Source organism: Aythya ferina (genome assembly GCF_964211825.1).
Source record: "Aythya ferina genome assembly, chromosome: 1".
Taxonomy (NCBI): Eukaryota; Metazoa; Chordata; class Aves; order Anseriformes; family Anatidae; genus Aythya; species Aythya ferina.
The window spans coordinates 110,664,776-110,682,850 of NC_140296.1; the positions used below are offsets into that span (position 1 = coordinate 110,664,776).

At 43.3% G+C, this 18,075-nt stretch overlaps 1 protein-coding gene across 12 annotated transcripts; it reads right to left on the minus strand.

The window, feature by feature from the left end:
* Window positions 1-154: 154 nt before the first annotated feature.
* Window positions 155-11,238, minus strand: LOC311445415 (uncharacterized protein). Of its 12 annotated transcripts, XM_084537500.1 has the most exons (9): window positions 11,157-11,238; window positions 11,005-11,068; window positions 8,566-8,596; window positions 8,069-8,359; window positions 6,376-6,663; window positions 4,906-5,205; window positions 3,847-3,969; window positions 2,493-2,573; window positions 155-1,398 (listed from the first exon to the last, which is right to left on the minus strand). In XM_084537500.1, the coding sequence occupies exons 2-9, from the start codon at window positions 11,047-11,049 to the stop codon at window positions 995-997; spliced, it is 1,563 nt and encodes a 520-aa protein (XP_084393626.1). In that variant the 5' UTR covers window positions 11,050-11,068; window positions 11,157-11,238; the 3' UTR covers window positions 155-994. The 12 variants fall into 12 exon arrangements, with proteins under 12 accessions (XP_084393626.1, XP_084393628.1, XP_084393627.1 ...); XM_084537502.1 differs by lacking the exons at window positions 11,005-11,068; window positions 11,157-11,238 and having other exon boundaries at window positions 2,493-2,570; window positions 3,847-3,921; window positions 8,566-8,791; XM_084537501.1 differs by lacking the exons at window positions 11,005-11,068; window positions 11,157-11,238 and having other exon boundaries at window positions 3,847-3,921; window positions 8,566-8,791.
* Window positions 11,239-18,075: the final 6,837 nt, after the last annotated feature.

Here is an 18,075-nt window from a genome sequence, read left to right on the forward strand (position 1 = left end):
CATGTCTTTGCTGTAAAGAGACACCACAAAATTATCTGTTTACTCTAGGGTTAGAATATGAAGTTGTAGATACTGTCCACACACAGGGCATTAGGATGTACTTAGTCACATTATATGAACAATCCCAGTTCAAAGCAATACTCAGCAACAGCTCTTCAGTTATAAGAGAAAATACTTTTATTCAGCATTCCATAAGGAAAGATATTTCATGAAACCTACAAGAAGCACCTTATAGCTGTAATACAAAAAACATTCACAAAAATTACTACATGCCATTTGAGATTCAATTTAATACAGGTATTGAAGAAAGCACATCTAATTGCCGTTAATGAACAGCCTTGTTAATTACAGATATGGCTATACCCCTTTGCTAGCAATGTTCTGGTTTCTCTGCATTCCTTTTTTCCTCCTTAAAAAAAAAAAAAAAAAAAAAAAAAAAAAGTTCCTTAATGTGCTGTCTAGCAAACACTACAGTGAAATCACATCCAAGTCTACTGAGTTACACTGCACCTTTCGTATCATCATACATCAGATGAAGGCTTGGCAAGCTGCCCACGTCCAACAAGCTGTTAGGGTGTTCATCCTCTTCCCTGTGCATTTACACAGGTGCATGGACCACACAACAAATGGGGACTGAGGTCTGGGCCTGACATGGCCTCCAGACATCCCCAAGGTCCTGCTTTTCTTCAGTGGGGCCTTTTAACAGAAGCAAAGAGGCAGAGGCTCAGCTCAACTCCTCTCACAGTTAGTTACCATGCCTCTTCTCCAAGGAGTTTCTAAGGGGTCCTCCTGGAAGACCTTCAGAAGCACAAAGGGTAGAGAAGGGCTTATCCCTGGAAAACAAGCTAATCCCCAGAGACACTTCTCTTCAGGTTTCTACCAATTCTTCTAAGCATGTGAAGCAGCAGATTCATCTGAGCAACAGCAGAACTGCAATGTTAGCTCAAAGCCAGCTGAGAGAGAAGGGAAGAATCCAAACCTCAGTCCAATACTGTTAACATGTTTCCTGGCAAATCTGATAGTAAGAACTCCATTCCAAATCTCCAGGTTTGTCCTCTGCGTACCCCGTTCTGATCAAAGCATACTTAGTGGATTTGCTTCCTTCACTGTATTTCCAGGATGCTTTGCACCTTGAAGATGCATGGTATGCATTGTCCATAACAACACAGTCTTTGTCTTTCAAGTCCTCAAACCCTGGAAGAGGGAACTCCTCAAATTCTGCAGGAGCACTGTCAAACACCGGGGGAGTGGGATAATCAACATTGGATGGAATGCAGTCCTCAAATGCTGGATGGATGCTGTTCTCAACGCTGGGGACACCACACACTTCATGAACTGAAGTAGGAGGCTCTGCAGCTTTCCTGCCTTTCAGCTCTGGCAACTTGGGTCTTTCTTCAGCTGGAGGAAAAAGTCAGTTGAACAGAAATCTCCTCAATGCCAACAACTAGACAAGACAGTGAAGATAACACAGGAAAGAGACAGGGCTGCAAGTGGCAAAGGCTGGCACTGGTGGTAGAAGCAGTCAAAGAACACGTGTGAACAGGACTGCCTTAAATTAAAGGCTGTCTCACTGATTTTCTTTACATGAGTTGTAACCAAGTGGCCAGCTGCCAGCAGAGACACCATGACACTCCAAGCTAGAGCTCACAGTGCACGCTCCCTTGCAGCTTCACAGGGGCACCCACAAGCACAGACTGACCCCACCACAGGGGACTCTGCTACCTGGACAGGTAAGGGCCTTGGGATACCACAGTCCTGCTGCCTTCCTGGGGTGCCTACTCCCCTCGCCCTGCAAACAAACCCTGGCTCAGTTTGTACCTCTGCTTTCTGATGGCACGGGCCCCAGCTCTGGACTTTCTTACACCCAGCGATGACAGATGGAGAACACCCAGAATATCCCAGTCATGCCTGAGGCAGCAACATGCAAATGGATCTTTCCCTCCATACTGAACTAGTGGGAGCAGGACTGCTGGCCAACAGCAAATTGGAAGGATCGCTGCAGTTAAGACAGAAGAGAAACCTGCCCTACATGATCTGAACAAGCCCCTCTGCCCAAAAAGTGTCATGCCTAACAAATGTGCAGAGCAAGTGAAAGAACAGGCGAAAGCACCAGCAGTCCCCATGCAGTGAGGAGCTACCAAGATCCACAAGTTTGCACAGCGTTAAAGAGAACACAGCCCACTATGCTGGGCAGAAGAAGGATCTGAGATTGCAGAAACAACTCATTATCTAGATAGTTTTTCATTATCTACATAGTCTTAGTGCAGCACACATGTAATTATCCTAGTATTAATGCTGTCGGCAGCTCAAAGTGCTGTCTTTGGATCTTTCAAATTTCAGATGTTTTTATGTTAGAAAAAGTTCCCCTTGATTACAGTACTCTGCTTGCATAAGACAATCATGCCTCATGAACCCAAACTCAGACAAGCCACATCACACTCTTAGATCCCTGTCTGTGACCCATAGGAAGGCACATAATGACACATACTCACCATTTTCAGACCATTCATGTTGCTCAGGATAGTCTCTATCATCTCTTAGTCTCAAGCTTGAATGCTGTAGGACTGGCACTGCTAACCAGGAGTTAAACCAAGTCAAGTGAAAAGCAGACAAATATACCTGAAGCATTTGCAGAAAGCTGTCAAAGAATTCATAGTCTGCATATAGCTCAATTCCCTATATCTTATCACTTACTAGAGATTAGAGGATAGGAGGAAATTCTTCACTCAAAGGGTGGTAAAGTACTGGAACAGGTTGCCCAGAGAGGTGTTCAAGACCGGATTAGTTGAGGCCCTGAACAACCTGGTCTAGTGGGTGGTGTCCCTGCCCATGGCAGGGTGTTGGAACTGGGTGATGTTTAAGGTCCCTTCCAACACAAGCCATGTTATGATTCTGAGAAGTCCTCCCCCTCTGTTCAGCTTTTAAGCCTTTCAAGTAACTACCTACCCCTTCCTACCAGACAGGACAAACTACCTTATGTCTTCATTACCTATGTGGTGGACCAACTTTGCATTTCAACTGCAAAGCACTGCGGGGCAATAACTAACTGCTTCTTGTCAGAAGACCACCCTTTTCCACCCTCTCCTACCATTAGGCATTGAAGCAGGGAAAGGAGGTTCTCCATCCCATCTTGCCCACATTTGGGGGTGAGCTACTCAGAACTAAGAAAACAAAAGATCTTCAGGTAGAGGTAAAAACTCACACATGCCTCAGAGCTAACAGGGATATGGAGCAGCAATCAGCTTCATCCATACTGTGCAACACTGCCAGGCACTTGGGAAGGTTGCCTTGGTTTCAGCCCCAGCTCACCAGCTCAGGAGGAAACATGGGTCCCTCTCCTTGCCTGCACTCACCAACTCTGTGCTCCCAGAAGTGACCAAACCCAGGGGAGTTCAGCAGGGCACAAGTCCCACAAGCAGAGATATGAGGCCCTATCCTACCAGTCAATGTCCCACCACAGGAAAAATAAATAAATAAATAATAACACAGCTCTCAGCAGACCACACACCACACAAACAGGAGAACGGCAGCTGCCACAACCTCCTAAAGCCTTGCCACAAATCCACCCTGCAGACACAGGACCAGCCTGGACACTCTCAGCACCGGACCTTGGCAAGCAGGGCTGAAAATCCTCCCATCAGTGTGGAAAGGCCTCAGGCGGTCAGTCGCTGCAGCAGAGCCATGTGCTGTCACCAGCACTGACAGCAATGTAAAGCTGCAGCCTGCTCCTCTGAACCAAACTCACACCAAAACCCACAGTCAGATATCTCCTGAATGCAGAGAACTGGATCTATGCATCAATTACTATTTAAATAGGCTATTTAGGTTTTGAAGGAGATTTCTTACCTGCCCTGTGCCCAGGCTTCTGAAAATCCCTTATCAGTGCAACCAATAAAATAGTAACTACAACAGCTGCTGATGCTATGAGAACATAGAGAGAAGGATTTCTTCCAAGTGTGTCCTTTTGCTCTACAATTAAAATTTAGTTGTCAAAACATTTACAGTACAGCAGGTTGAAGCTACATCATTAATTTTTGTGATCTTAATCATTTTTCTTATGTCCTGTAAGTACAATATCAGAAAGCTGACTTCTAAAATTAGAGGTTGTCCTACTGACTTTCCTTAAGTGATCTGCAACCAAGCGGTTGCTTTTCACAAGGCGTATACAGGACACTAATCCAAGGCATTAGGACAGACCTCAGCCAACCTGCCACCAGCTGCTCTTTGTCTTATGCCACCAACTGAGAAATTGATAAGGTGTAGTGGTAATAATAGCTGGCATGCTATTTTCACATGCTAGGTTGTTTGCTATCGCAACACACCTCGCTTAAACTTGTGAGTCTCCCTGTATCCCTCTGGTTCAGTTTCTCCATCACAAAAGCTGTGAAGTTTAGAACAAAACCATCATCATAAGCAGCATTGCATTGAGAGTTTCCTGCTTTCCCCACCACAGGAACCGCTGCAGATGTGCAGGTGAACCTGTTCTCAAGTTGGGGAACAGTCATAAACTCAAATTCACCTGAAAGCCCTTCTGATACGTTTAAACCAGCAATCATTTAAAGATACAGCATTTACTGGCCCCCCGAAACTCATTCCTCTATCACAGCTCACAGTATTTCCTAGATACAGTGGAGTAACAAAGTAGAACTCAAACGACACCTTGTGCCACTCTGGCTGAAGTAGGCACTGGCAAAAGAACACCCAGCTTTACCCAGCAAGGCTTACCCCAGGAAGTCTGTGCTTCATCTCTCTGCTAATTACATGACTGCTCGTGCATTTGGGGCCGTCTCTTACATAATCCAGTAGGTAATCCAGTACCCAATCTCTTACATAACCCAATACACAGACAGGTTTCTGTCTCTAGTCTGGACTCAAGAAAGCTTTTCATTTTTTAGCAATACTCACCAACATTCACATTAGTGATGCCTTCGTACACAACTCTGCCATCTCTGTCTTTCACTTCTATAGAATACCTGCCACGGTCACTTGTCTCAATCTTGTCTAGTCTAAGGCTGTGACTAGACACAATCTCAGACCTGTTAATGTATTCTCCATGGTACCAAAACCAAGAGCCATTTGTCCAAGCCACTTCCGTGTTTTCCTTTTTCCAGACTACCTGGAAGAAGTGTTCCGGCATCATCTCTGTTAGATTCAGGAATATGGATCCACCCATAAATTCTGTGATATCTTGAAGTATTTCCACTTCTGAGGGGAGAAAAACATCAGCTCATAACTACAGGATTTTATATGCCATACGGCAACCACAAGCAGGAATATTGCTCACATCTCTTGTTAAGTGAAAGTGTGCTTTGCTATAATTGATGTATCAGCCTAAAATCAATAAACATAAATTTGTTCTGAGACTGCTCTGATAACTTAACTTGTAACCTGGTAGTTTCTTTTCCATTTTACTAATGCTTCTTCCCCACCACCCGCTCTTTCCCGACAAGGGAGAAAGATAGTAAACGAAGGGCATTGCAAGTGCTGGCAAGCAAAGGGAACATGAGGAAGTACATATGGAATCAGAGCTCGAGCACACCGTCACAAAGACAGGCATGCCACCCTTCAGGATTTGGTTTTACATCACACCCAAGAGCCAGGTCTCCTGTGCTTTGGAAAAGGCTTGAAATGCAGTAGGACTTCCCAAAATTATCATCTGAAAAGCTGGTCTGAACATGACAAGAACCACCCTCAGGCACATGACTGTCCCAAGCACTCATTCCAGACATTAACCTGTGCATATAGGTACCCTCTCCCCACAGGCAAACTGTTCTGTGGCACAGGACTCACAAGCAGGGATAGGGGCCTGGCTTCTTGTTACAAGATGCAATTTGAGGTTGATACAAACATGAGGTAAAGCACAGGAATGTGGACCCTGCTTGGACCCTCTCCCAATTCAATATTTAATGGAGATTGCTTACACTTCTACTTTTCTTCATACTGGCATACTTCTCTTCATATGCTGGCTCAGGGGGAAAGTGACTGGTCTTGGGCCACCATTTTGTTGAATTTCATGAACTAAGACACCTTTGGAAAACAGGGTCTGGAAAAGGAAACTTGCCAGAGTAGCATACACCATCTACATGTTATTTTCAGAACTTGCCATAGAAATAAGTGCATCTCCTTTCTCTGCTAACCCCATCCAACCTATACATTTAGACTTGAATCCTACAACACAACTACACTCAGAGAAGAGAAGGGAAGGGAAGAAATGTGCAAATGTTTTTCCGGATATTTCATTTGTCGACAACATGCATCATTTGGGAAAAGACTCCTCTAATCATTTTGTAACCCAAAGTGAGGCATGCAAACACAGAAAGGACACCTTCTGGAAATACATACATTAACACACGTGTATAGCTTGCTCAGACTTACTCTTCAGTTCCAGGTGAAAAATCTGATGCAAATGCAAGCCATCCTGGTCATACACTTCTGCTACATACTCTCCCTGATCTCTCCATTCCGTGGGGCAAAGACTTAGGCTGCCGTTGTAGAACACATGGGCCCTCTTGCAGTAGACCTCTAAGGTGTTCACCGATTTCCTTCTGATCTGAGCCACTCGCTGTCCGTCTTTCTTCCAGATGGCATGGATGTACCCAGCTGACTGCAGGCAGGCCAGGTGAAAAGCAACGCAGTAACCTACAACCCCTCTGACAAGGTATCCTGTTGAAATACGTGCACGTGAATATTTACTTCAGGGAGATACAGGATATCCCATACTTCAGCTTTTTGAAATCTTTTACTACCTTGGAAGCATTTCCACACTGGCTTACAAGTAATCTAGCAGGATCTGCATGCCAACACAGCTTACTTTGAAGAAAAGGCAAATAATGAATTAAGTCCCTGAACAGTTCCCTAAGAACCCTAAGAAAGTCCAATGCCTCATCATGCTGAGGAAGCAGTTTACTTGGATTAGATTTAAGAAGGGAGAATCCTACAGGGAGGTTACAAGGCATACCAAGAGTGTATTATGAATCGGCATCCGTCATATATATTAATGCCTAGGGACACATCTAGAATATTGTCTTTGACACTGACCAAAACCCAGAGTACGTTTTCAGAGTTTCTCTACAAAATTGGATCCTGGCATTTACAACAGCTGCTGTGTCAGAAGTAAACGGAAACAATAAGCCTTATGTCTTTTGTCATAAGCAGAATTCAGCACATCTAAGTTATAAAATTACTGTAATCTCTATGTCTGAATGAAAATAATTCCCATGCTAATGATAATTGCTTGTTTCCAAAAAGCTAATCACTTCTGGGCAAAGATTATTTTGCCCTGACAAGCAAGGATTTTGCTTATCTGTACTTAATTCTTTCATCCCCAAACTCTCAAATCAGTCAATATAGTACTAGAGCCAGAAGAAAAATAAATAAATAAATAAATAAATAAATAAATAAATAAATATCTTCAGAATGGAGCATCTAATTTATGCAACCCAAAGCAACAACTGCCATGCAGCAGTAAGCAGAGGGTGGTGTTGACAACACGGAAAGCAGGAAAGCAGAACAGAGCAAAATCCCCACTAATCTTCTGTGTCTTGTCACCCCAAGGAACTGTAACATCTCAAGGATGCTCAGAAAAGGGAGAACAGTCCTAATCAGCATCTTCTAGGACCCTAAATCACCACATTATCCCACTATTGGTCACACTTAGTGAAGGCTAATGCCACTTTCAGGAAAACTCGCTGGACCAGCTCACTGTGCTATGTCAGCACAGATTTCAAAATAACTATCTATTTTTTGTAGCCAGTAATTTCAAGCAGTGGATAAGATGACAACAAAATCAAGATCTGATATAAAGTCATAGTTGCATTTAAAAGTCTAACTGTAGCATCTTGCTTCTAGACCTGTGGCACAAGTGTAGATACTAATTGTGAGCAGAACAAATGTTTAATCAAAATCATGGCAGGCAAGTGTTCTCACGAGGTTAATATGTGAACGCAAGAACAAAAAGGCAGAAGATGCCAGCCAGGAACACACAACCTATACATCATAATACAAGCTAGCATCTGATCCAGGCATCCCTACACAGTAAGGGAAGGTTAAAGTGATAACTTGCACCCACCATGTACATGTAACTGAAATGTCCTTTGGTGAACGCAGCGCTGGGAGCTGGTGCAGACCTTAGCTGTGTACTGTCCTGCATCCTCCTTCCCAACAATGCGGAGCCCCAGTGTTCCGTTACGAAAGACACGAAGCCACTGGCCATACCCAGTACTGCCATGTGTCCCCTGCTTTAAGAGCATGCCTCCCTTGTACCATCTGATCTGAGAAGGATGCTCCAACTGGACATAGCCAGGGTCAAAAATAACATAGTCGCATTCATTCCCATTTATCGTTGTCACATCACCACCAGCTGAAAGTACAACACACAAAACAAGGTAATTGCAAGCAATTTTCTTTCAACATAATCCTCAAATATTATCCTGATCCTGCAAGTAACAAACCAAATCTCTAGGATCTCATCCACACCAAAACACATTTTCAATCACAGTTAAGTGTAAAAGCACGTAATGGCTACAGAATTAGGAATCAAATTAAAAATAAAAGTAAAAATCTTACCTCCAAGAATAATAAGTGCACACAATACAGCCTGGAAGGTGAAAATAGATAACATTTTAGAAATGATCGTTTCTTTGCTAGTATGTATACATTTCTGCATGATCTTGTTCACCAAGAAATCATTAAATCCTACTAGCTTAGGTCACTAGTGAAGGATGTGACATGAAGCAGGTGAGGAGAAATGTTTAAAGGATGCTTTTATGCTAACCGCTTCCTTACTGAAAAAGTGCATAAAATTCTCAGAAAAACAGAATAGCTATTTAAAAAAAAAAAAACACACAGTGTGGTTTCAGCCTCTGTGTCAGAGACGCATCAGCTATGAACCTGTGGGTAACCTTCCCTTCTTCCCTTTTTTCTTTCTCTTTTTTTCATCATGCCACAATTGCTATCAGACTCCTTTTCACAGCAAAGTCCATCAAAAACGTGTTTGCCATTTCTACTGTGTGTAGAATCTTAGAGCAAATCATGACGTGGAGGTCAGCTGGGTTGCAGCTGGGACAGAGTTAATTTTCTTCTTAGTAGCTGGTATGGTGCTTTGTTTTGGATTTAGGATGTGACTGTTGATAACACAACCATGTTTTAGTTTTTTTTAGCAGTGCGTACAAAAGACCAAGACTATTTCTGCTCCTGGTGCTGCCCTGGAAGTAAGGAGGCTGGGAGTGCAGCAGGATCTGGGAGGGGGCACAGCCAGGACAGCTGGCCAGGCTGCCCAAAAGGATGTCCCATGCCATACAGTGTTCTGATCAACCCTAAAACGAGGGAGTTGACTGTGGGGGCTGCTACTGCTTGAGGACTGGCTGGGCATCAGTCATCTGGTGCTGAGCAATTACATTGTGCGTTGCTTTATTCTGAGTAATCTTTTTTTTTTTTTTCCCCTTGCCTTTTCTTTCCTATTGAACTGTCTATCTCAATCCACAAGTATTACTTTTTCCCCCCCAATTCTCTCCCCCATCCCACTGGGTGGGAAGTGAGCAAGCAGCTCTGTGGTGCTTTGCTGCCAGAGTCAGGTTAAACCACAACAGGTGCATAGTTTTATAATCACAAGTGTAAGGACGTAAAAACCAAACCAAACCAAAACAAAAAAACAGTTATCTGCAATACTGGAATTTCCCCCAAGGAAACATTTATGTGAAATAGTGTCACACTACACAGCAACCCAAAATAGCGTCACACATCCCGTTCAGCTTCCAGTTTTGCATGTATGTGCACATGACACTAACAAAGTGAGCCATGGGAGATGATGCAAAGTGCTTCTTGATAGGCCAAAGGAACTTCTGCAAGTCTCCAGAGAGGTCTGTGGTGCCGACACATCTGTCAGCTGAGTAGTCAGCTCAGCAAGTGAATTTATTTCTGGAGTGCACACCATCTGATTTCTCATTCTCAAGTCATAAATTAGGGTGAATTTGCCTTTGCAGTGCAGGCACAGCACCACGACTGCAATTTGTGCACTAAATTATTGATTGAACTTATCTTTGCAGTCTCCAGGTTGCCCCAGAAATGACTGTTTCCACTTGAACAAGAAAGAAGCAAAACTGCACATAGGGCAGAGCTGCATCGGAGGCCCAAGATGAACAACAAAATGGACAGTATTTCTGGGGAGGAAAGCACGTTGTCTCTCTTTCTGCTTACGAAGCAATGCCTCATATCTGAGCAGAGCAAGTACAGGGCCATAGAAAGGCATGCATCTGAGAGCCGGAAGATGAAACGAATGTCAGCTGACTAGCACTGACAATCCAAAATAAGAGCTTATGTGGTTCACACTCATATAGAAAATGAGGGACATCCAAAGCATGCGTCCTAAAGACCACAGCCCAACTAAAAATGCATGCCGCCATACAGGTAATCAACCACTTCCGCTATGTAAACTTGAGCAGAGTCTGCATAACCTTCACTGCTACCTTCTTCACTGGATGTGTGTTCAACCACAAAATATGGCTTTGTGGATCATTTTACTGCCTTGTTTCAGCAAATGCAAACACTGTGGAAACTATGGCCCTCTGAAGACTTAAGAAGCTATGAATGCACATTCAGAAGAAAAGGATTGCACATTCAGAGGAAAAGGAGTACTTTTCTTCACAAAAAGCATTCAACACAAAAGCATTCAAACCAATAGTAAGAAACAAGCACAAAAAGCCACCAAATACAAGTCTAAACAGTCCTGTTCCAGCTCAGAAATATAAATGAACAGGGTGATTTAATGAAGCCAGAGAGGTAGCCATAGGTTTGTCGGTGCCATCGGAAGCCATCATTAAGCTTCAAAAGCCCTATGAAGGAGAGCAGCTACACCAACAATTAGCATCCTTCACCATAACAAAGGTGAACAACATGCTGTTTCAGATGCATCCCCCCATTATCAATCTTGGCATGGTAGTTTATGCCTGGACCAGCTAAATGAGCTCCACAAATGGTGCAGGCCCAAAAGGCATCCATCCAACCTACTGTTTGTTTGCTGGTGATGGCACAGGTGCTCTTCCTTCCTGCCATTCTAAACCGGTGATGTTCCCTGTTAGATGGAAGAAGGGCAGCATGTTTATCAGGTGGTCAGTAATTCGTTGGGTCTTTACACAGCCAAAAATTGTAGCAAGACTTACTAAATAGTGGTAGTCAACTTTTTAGATGTAGATTCATGCCACGCTCAAAGTGGAAAGATGTTGGCTTGCACCTTTAGTCACATTGGTCTCATTAACTTCAGTGTGCCCTTCACAATTCTCTTGCTATATGAAGAGCTATGTGCACACGTGTGTATGTGCATGTGTCCATGTGCAGCTATACCTGAGGTTTTTTTTGTTTTAAGCTTTGCCTGGCTTGTTCAGCCCTCAGGCAGTCATCATAAATAGAAAAGGCTAACAGAAATCAGCTGAGTGACTCCAGCTCACCTCTGACAGGCTTGCATACAGAGCCTTCCCTGGATACTAGCCTCCAGCATTCTCATAATCACCTCAAATGCTAAAACAAGTCTCCTTTGCTAATCGCTTCTTCTCAGAGCCCACTCACAGACCACTGAAGCCAAAAGAATTTGCATACCATTACCTTCAGGCAGATAAGGCATGTGTGTGCAATTTTGGGTACACAGTTTCACTTGTAACTTGTGAAGTAATCAATTCCAGCTGAAATTACGCTGCCACGGGACCCGAGGCTGCTATCTTTTACTTTGCATAACACAATTACCCTGATGAGGGCTTCAAAATACATATTTAAACAAATAACCACGTTAATATAGTTCATTTCCTGTACCAGCCTTCACCTAAAATTAAATAATTCAACACCATGCCGCCTGAGGGAAGAAACAGTGAAAGACTGCCCCCTCCTGTACACAAATGTATAATTCTCTGGATAGTTGAAAGCAAAAATCTAGCTTTCTTAGTATACCTTGGAATATTGATGTAATTGGAAAATAAAATCATGTGTATATATACACATATAAAAAGACATAATAGTTAAAACTGTACAAAGAATTTTCTGTCACTGTTTCTGACAAACATAAAATAATGAGAGCACTGACTCACTGGTCAAGTATGTACAATTCCGAAATAGTCCTGGCTATTGAAAACACACAAACAAAAGCCAAGCTTCAGCAATACAAGACTCAAAACACTATGTAGTGCCTAACCTATGCTTTTTTTTTTTTCCTTGAGTGTATTTCCTCTATGTCAAGTAACCAAGCCTTTTTTCTTCCCCCAAATTGAAGTGTCACCAGAGACTGCATTATCCTTCTTGCAGCCTGAAACACCTCAAAAGCATGAAGAACAGCATCAGGTATTTTAGGGGCAATTCCCCTTGTTGGCATGAAGTCCTTCCCACAGACCCCACCTTCTCACCTTTATTACAACAGTAGCGCTGTTTACGGACCTGGAAAACCCAGAGAGTAAGGCATTTTGTAAAAGAACGTACTGACACCCGTGAGGAAGGGAGGACAGAAAAACGTGTTTAACCATAATGCAAGCTCTACCTGAAGCAGCCACCCTTTGCCTAAGCCCCCTCAGGGTCCTCCCCACCAGGTCAGGGCCCTCGAGCCCACCCAACCCTGGGGAGCACTCGCAGGTGTTAAGGGTTGGGTGGGTTGGGGTTAGCTGTGAAGAAATGTATTTTTAGTCTTCTCATTGGTGAGATATGTTGTTCTTTCACCTTGCTGACTGGTGCTTTATAACAATTCCTTGGAAATTGACTTGGGGCAGCCATGAAATGGGGCTAAAGTGATGAAATGAGACCTTGGAGAGCACTGTACTACCACAGCAAAGCATCACCTGCCACCAGCACAGGAAAGGGAGCCTTCCTTTCCTCTGGAACAGGGAAATGGGATGCACAGGGAAGTAAGATGATTCAGACTGTTTAATGAGCAAACTACCTAAACTGGGTGTCTTCTAAAGACAAAACACCATTCAGAACCTGTAGGAAGACTCCATGTAGTTTCTTTGGCCCTACTTGGTTTTGTAAGAGCATTGCCAAACCAATAAATCTAGGTAACAGGCAATGAAGTAATCAGCAACTGAGATAAAGTGACTCCTTTAGCACACAAGTTTTATTGGGTAAATACCTGACTGCATAAAGCATAAACAAGCTTTCACCAGTCCATTGGCCATCTGTCTCAGTAGTTCTGGGAGCCTGAGGATTTTCTCCAATGAATTCATGCAGAGATTTACATAGTTGTGTTTGCTTTTTCTTTGTTCTAGTCCTGTCGTATAATTTTTCCATGTACATGACACTCAGAATGCATCTGTTTGTACAGTGGTTGATTTTCTTCCCTCATATATTACCTTCCCTTCTACATTTTTTTTTGATTGGTTAGTTGTGGGTTTTTTGTTTGGTTGGTTGGTTTGGTTTGGTTTTCCCCTTATCTCTTTCTGTTTTACTTAAGGATTCTTAAAATTACTACACAGTGACAGCTACCCTGTTTGGCTAAGGTAGGAACCAGTCACAGGTTGCTTATGCTAACCATCATTCACAGCTACAGATTGCTGGTCTACAAGACTGTACCTGGGCAAACCCCCAGTCACTACTTTGCTTTACAGGGTGTTTAAACACCAAGTCTCCTCAGCTATAGGTCACTTGCTGAATTATGCAGTGCATCTCATATGTATGTAATGGGCCAAACACATTCAAGTTACTGATTTCTTCAAAAAGGAAGTGTTACCTATTGCAAACAAAGTAAGACCTTAAAAATAACGGATGCATGGACATGAACTTTTTTTTTTAATTCCTATTTGGAAAATCTGTAAATTATTCAGCAAATTAGGCACACTTGAACCAAACCTAGCAAGAAGTTTCTTACAACAATGGGTTGCTGCTATTCCTGGGCAGCCCTGACCCAATATGTATTATGAGCATGTCTGATATATAACAGCTTTGATGGTCATTTTAGTCCCAGGTGGTCACAGGTGTCCTTGAAACTTCTAGCAGAAAGTTCTCTCTGCATTCAGGACTGCTAGCAGATTTGATTCAATGCAACATGCTTAAAGCAGCAGTTACTACCCAGACACAATATGAATATCTCAACCTGGAATCCTTCCAGATAACTGGCACGTATTGTAGGCTGAAGAATGTATGTCTCTGAAACACAATTAAGCTGCTCTGAAATACTAAAAAATGGAACATGATACAATGATGCTGCTACAGTTTGGAAGTTCGCTGGCTTGTTTATTTGTGAGCATATGCCTAGATTCAGGTACTTGCATTTTTGCACTAATAAAGCAATTGCTTGCTTTCCATTTTTTTAATCAATTTGGTAGTAGTTTGCTTCCTGTCTTTTTTTTTTTTTTTTTTTTTTTTTTTTTTTTTTTTTTTTTTTTCCTGTGAAATGTAACATGGATGTAATGGAGACATAGATATTCAGATACTGAATGGATGTGATCCTGGGCAGCCTTCTTTAGGAGGCTCTGCTTGAGGAAGAGGCTGCACTAGATGATCTCCAGGGGTGTCTTCCAACTTCAGCCGTTTGGAGATTCTGTAATTCCCATGTCAGAAACATCTGGGGGGGAGGAGGGGAGAAATGCTTTTATACTTCAAATCCAAACCAGGGGATATCATTATCCTCTTGGAAGGCACTACACTTAACTTTTTGCAGCGTAAACAAGCAATCTTACCTAAGCTGTGGAAAATCGCATGTGTCACTGGTTTAAAGCTAAAATACTTACAGGAGCATTTTCTGTCAAATGAAGAAGACAGCAAACTGCTCTCATTGTTTATTTCTCTTTTAGCAGCTGTGCAGAATGTCAGTGCTCTACATATGAGTGATTAATGTATCACTCTGCACAGAAAGCTCTTTCAGTGCAGGTGAAAATGGTTGATCAATAGGTAAGTTCAAGAAACAATCTTCAGTGTGCAGCCAAAATCTTTCAAATGTCTTTAAAACTTTCTTCCATTCTATTCAGATGACAGTTTAGCTGATTGTAAAATAATTATTATAAAGACTGTTGGGTAGATACAGTATTCTTCAATATCCAGAGAATGGTAACACCAAAGGTTAGCTAGAGCTAGCAGCAAAGTGGAAAAATGGTTATTCCCCCATTTAGTGCTTCTCCTTTTCTACTGTAATTCTCATTAGGGTTTTTATATTGTTTTGCTTCAATGAACTCTTCATTAGACATGGGGTTTTGGTCATTTCAGCTGTTGAAGTGCTGTTCGCTTTTTTAACAAGAAAAAAAGTACTTTTAACACTAAATGCATACATGTAGAACCTTTTAAAGCTGCTATATCAGCTTTATCAAAACAAAAAGAGGTATTTCCAAATCTGAAGCTCAAAATCACTGAACAGTAAAGTTGTTCTGAAGTAGTAAAAAATGGAGACAAGGCTTGACATGGTGGTGCATCTGTACTCATACAACTACTTTGAAATGCAAGAACTTTTTTGAGAGCATATGTCCAGTTTCAGGCAGTTATATTTAAGAGTGACCTAGTAAATGCCAGTTTACCATTTTTATCAACCTGGAGATGCTTTGCTTCTTTTTATCTTCCTTGAAATATGATTGCATTACCCATTTTGAGTACTTCATTGCTTTACGCATTTTTAAAACAGCCAGACTTTCCTGGGAAGATTTATCCCAAACTACCAACTTGTAATTAACGAAAGGTCTGCAGGATGATATATGTATTGTATCATGTAATTGCTTATATCTTGCTCATGGAATCACAGAAATGTCAATTGGAAGAGTCCTCCAGAGTACAACCTCCTGCTCAAAGCAGAGCTATCACCAGCACCAGATCCGGTCAGGCACACCTTTGTCAGGTTTGAAAAACCCCCAAGAATGAGATCCAGCAACCTCTTTAAGGTAGCCTGTTCCTCTCATCCACTACCCTCAAAATGAAGATTTTCTCAATATCCAGCCTAAATTTTTCAAACCACATTTGCCTTTGTTTTATCATCTCCCACTAAGCTGGCATTTTAGGGGCAATTGCCCTTGTAGGCAAAGCCCACTTTGCTTCCACTGCTTGTATACATCCTTTCAAGTAGTTGTTCAAGCATCTTTGCTAGAGCAAACAGCACCAGCTCCCTCAGTTTCTGCTCACTCTTTGTGTGCCCTAGGCTCCTAAACACCTCAGGAGCCCTTGCCAGTTCTTCCACATCCTTTTTGAAGGAAGGTCCATCCTTTCTGAAGGGCCCAAAACTGGACACGGTATTACAGTTGTGGCCTCAGCAGCTCTGAACAGAGAGGGATGATAACCTCCCAGTCTGCCAGCCATGCTTTTCTGGATGTAGCCCAGTAAGCAGGTTGCCTGAATTGAGCATACTGAGCCGTATTCTGCTTGGCAGAGGACCTTGGTGCAGATCCTCTTCAGCACAGCTCTTACTCAAGCAGCCAGCTCCCAGCCTGTGCTAATGAACATCCTCTGACATGCATGAGGAACTTTGCCCTTCTCCTTGTTAAACTACTTCAGGCTCAATTCTTGAGTTTCTCAGGTTTCCTTGGAACTGAATCTTTGATGTATGAATATCTCAGCTCCCACTCCATTTCAGTATCACCTGCTAACTGGCTATGGATGCGTTCTTTCTCATCACCCAAGTTGCTCATTAAAAAAAAAAAAAAAAAAAAAAAAGTCATTACTAACCACTGGCTGTTATGGGTCATGAATTAGACATTAAAACGTTGGCTGAGCCTGGAGGACCAGTAAGTTTTCAGCCTCTCAGTTTCCAAAGCAGATGCAGTAACCCATCAGAAGCCTTATTAGAAACAAGGTGTATTACATCCCCTGTTCTCTTTTCATCCCTATCACCAGCCATGTCTTGATGGGAATCAGGGTGGTCAGTTGGGGTTTGTCCACAGTAGATCCACTCTGAGGTTTTCCAATCACCTCTTTTTCAATATGTATTTGGAAATGAATTTAGCAGTTTTCTTCACTGATGCTGGACAGCAGGCTGATGCCTGAGCCTACAGTGTCTCCTCCTATCAGTGTCAAAGTCATGGGCAGTACTTTAGTTTCATGTGCAGGACTACTTTCCTCTCTCTATTGTCTCTATGCATTTGTACTTTGACTGTGAACATATTGGTCCTCTACCCTCCATATTTCTAAGCAGATGTGCTGTGCTGCAAACATGACTGGGATGCAGCAATGCGCCTGACAGTCGTACTGTTTTACAAACTGATGGGGATATGTTTTCCCTTTCATTCTATTTCGGTATTCCCAGCTTATTTTGTTGATGGCCATTTCTCCATCTGTTCGGACCCAGAGAAATTACAGACTGCAAGCCTAACGAGCCCATATCAGACAGACTTCTCCAACAGAAAGTCTTTAATGCAAATTGATGCTTAAACCTAACAAACAAAGCCTCAGTGTGACAAAACAACCTTTCTCATTTCACTCTTAATTGCAATTCCCATATTGTTTAGGGCACACAGTCACTAAGGTTTCTGACTAATTCAAATCACTTTCGTGCCTTGCTAACAATTGCTTTAAGTGAAAAGGAAATCTGAGTGGCTTTGGGGGTGTTTTTATGCTTTGTTTCTAGGAAAGAGTCCCAGATTCCTTGAAAACCGCTCGTTCCTGTGCTGAGCCTGTCAGTCTTTGTGCACCACCACGAAGCACGCGCTGGGTATTCGGGCGTTTTAGCTCCTAAAAAAGCTGGGTAGTTTTCTGTAGTATGACACTGGAGCGGTGTGGCAGCGGTCCAGGCCCACGGTAAGGCAGCAGGGAAGCCCAAATGTCACCACAGCGAGCAAACAAACGCACCATGCCAAGAAAGAGGGCTCCCCTAACACACCTGAGGGCAGAGCTCGCTCACGAGGGAAGACCCGGCCACCTCCTCCCACAGCCGCCCCCCGCAAGCCCCCCTCGGCCTGAGCTCCTGCCTGGCTCGGGGCGGGGGGGGGGGGCAGGGCTGGGAGTCGCCCCCCGCCACCCCATCGTGCCGGCCCCAAAACAGCCAGGCTCGGCCCTGCTGGGCCCAGCTGCTCCGCCCAGGAAGCGGCGCCCTTTGCCCGCGGAGCAGGAAGCGGCAGCCGCCGGCAGCGGGGCCGGCGCCGGGCGCCCTGCAGGTAGGCACGGCTCGGCTCGGCTCGGGTGTGGGGAGGGGGGCTC

Coding starts and splice junctions, on each gene's coding strand:
- LOC311445415 (XM_084537493.1), bottom strand. CDS start 8,665: ATGCAGAAATGTATACATACTAGCAAAGAAACGATCATTTCTAAAATG. Junction 5,206..6,375: donor TTTTCACCTGGAACTGAAGA/GTAAGTCTGAGC, acceptor TTCTCCCCTCAG/AAGTGGAAATACTTCAAGAT. Junction 1,399..2,492: donor ACATGAATGGTCTGAAAATG/GTGAGTATGTGT, acceptor TTTTTCCTCCAG/CTGAAGAAAGACCCAAGTTG.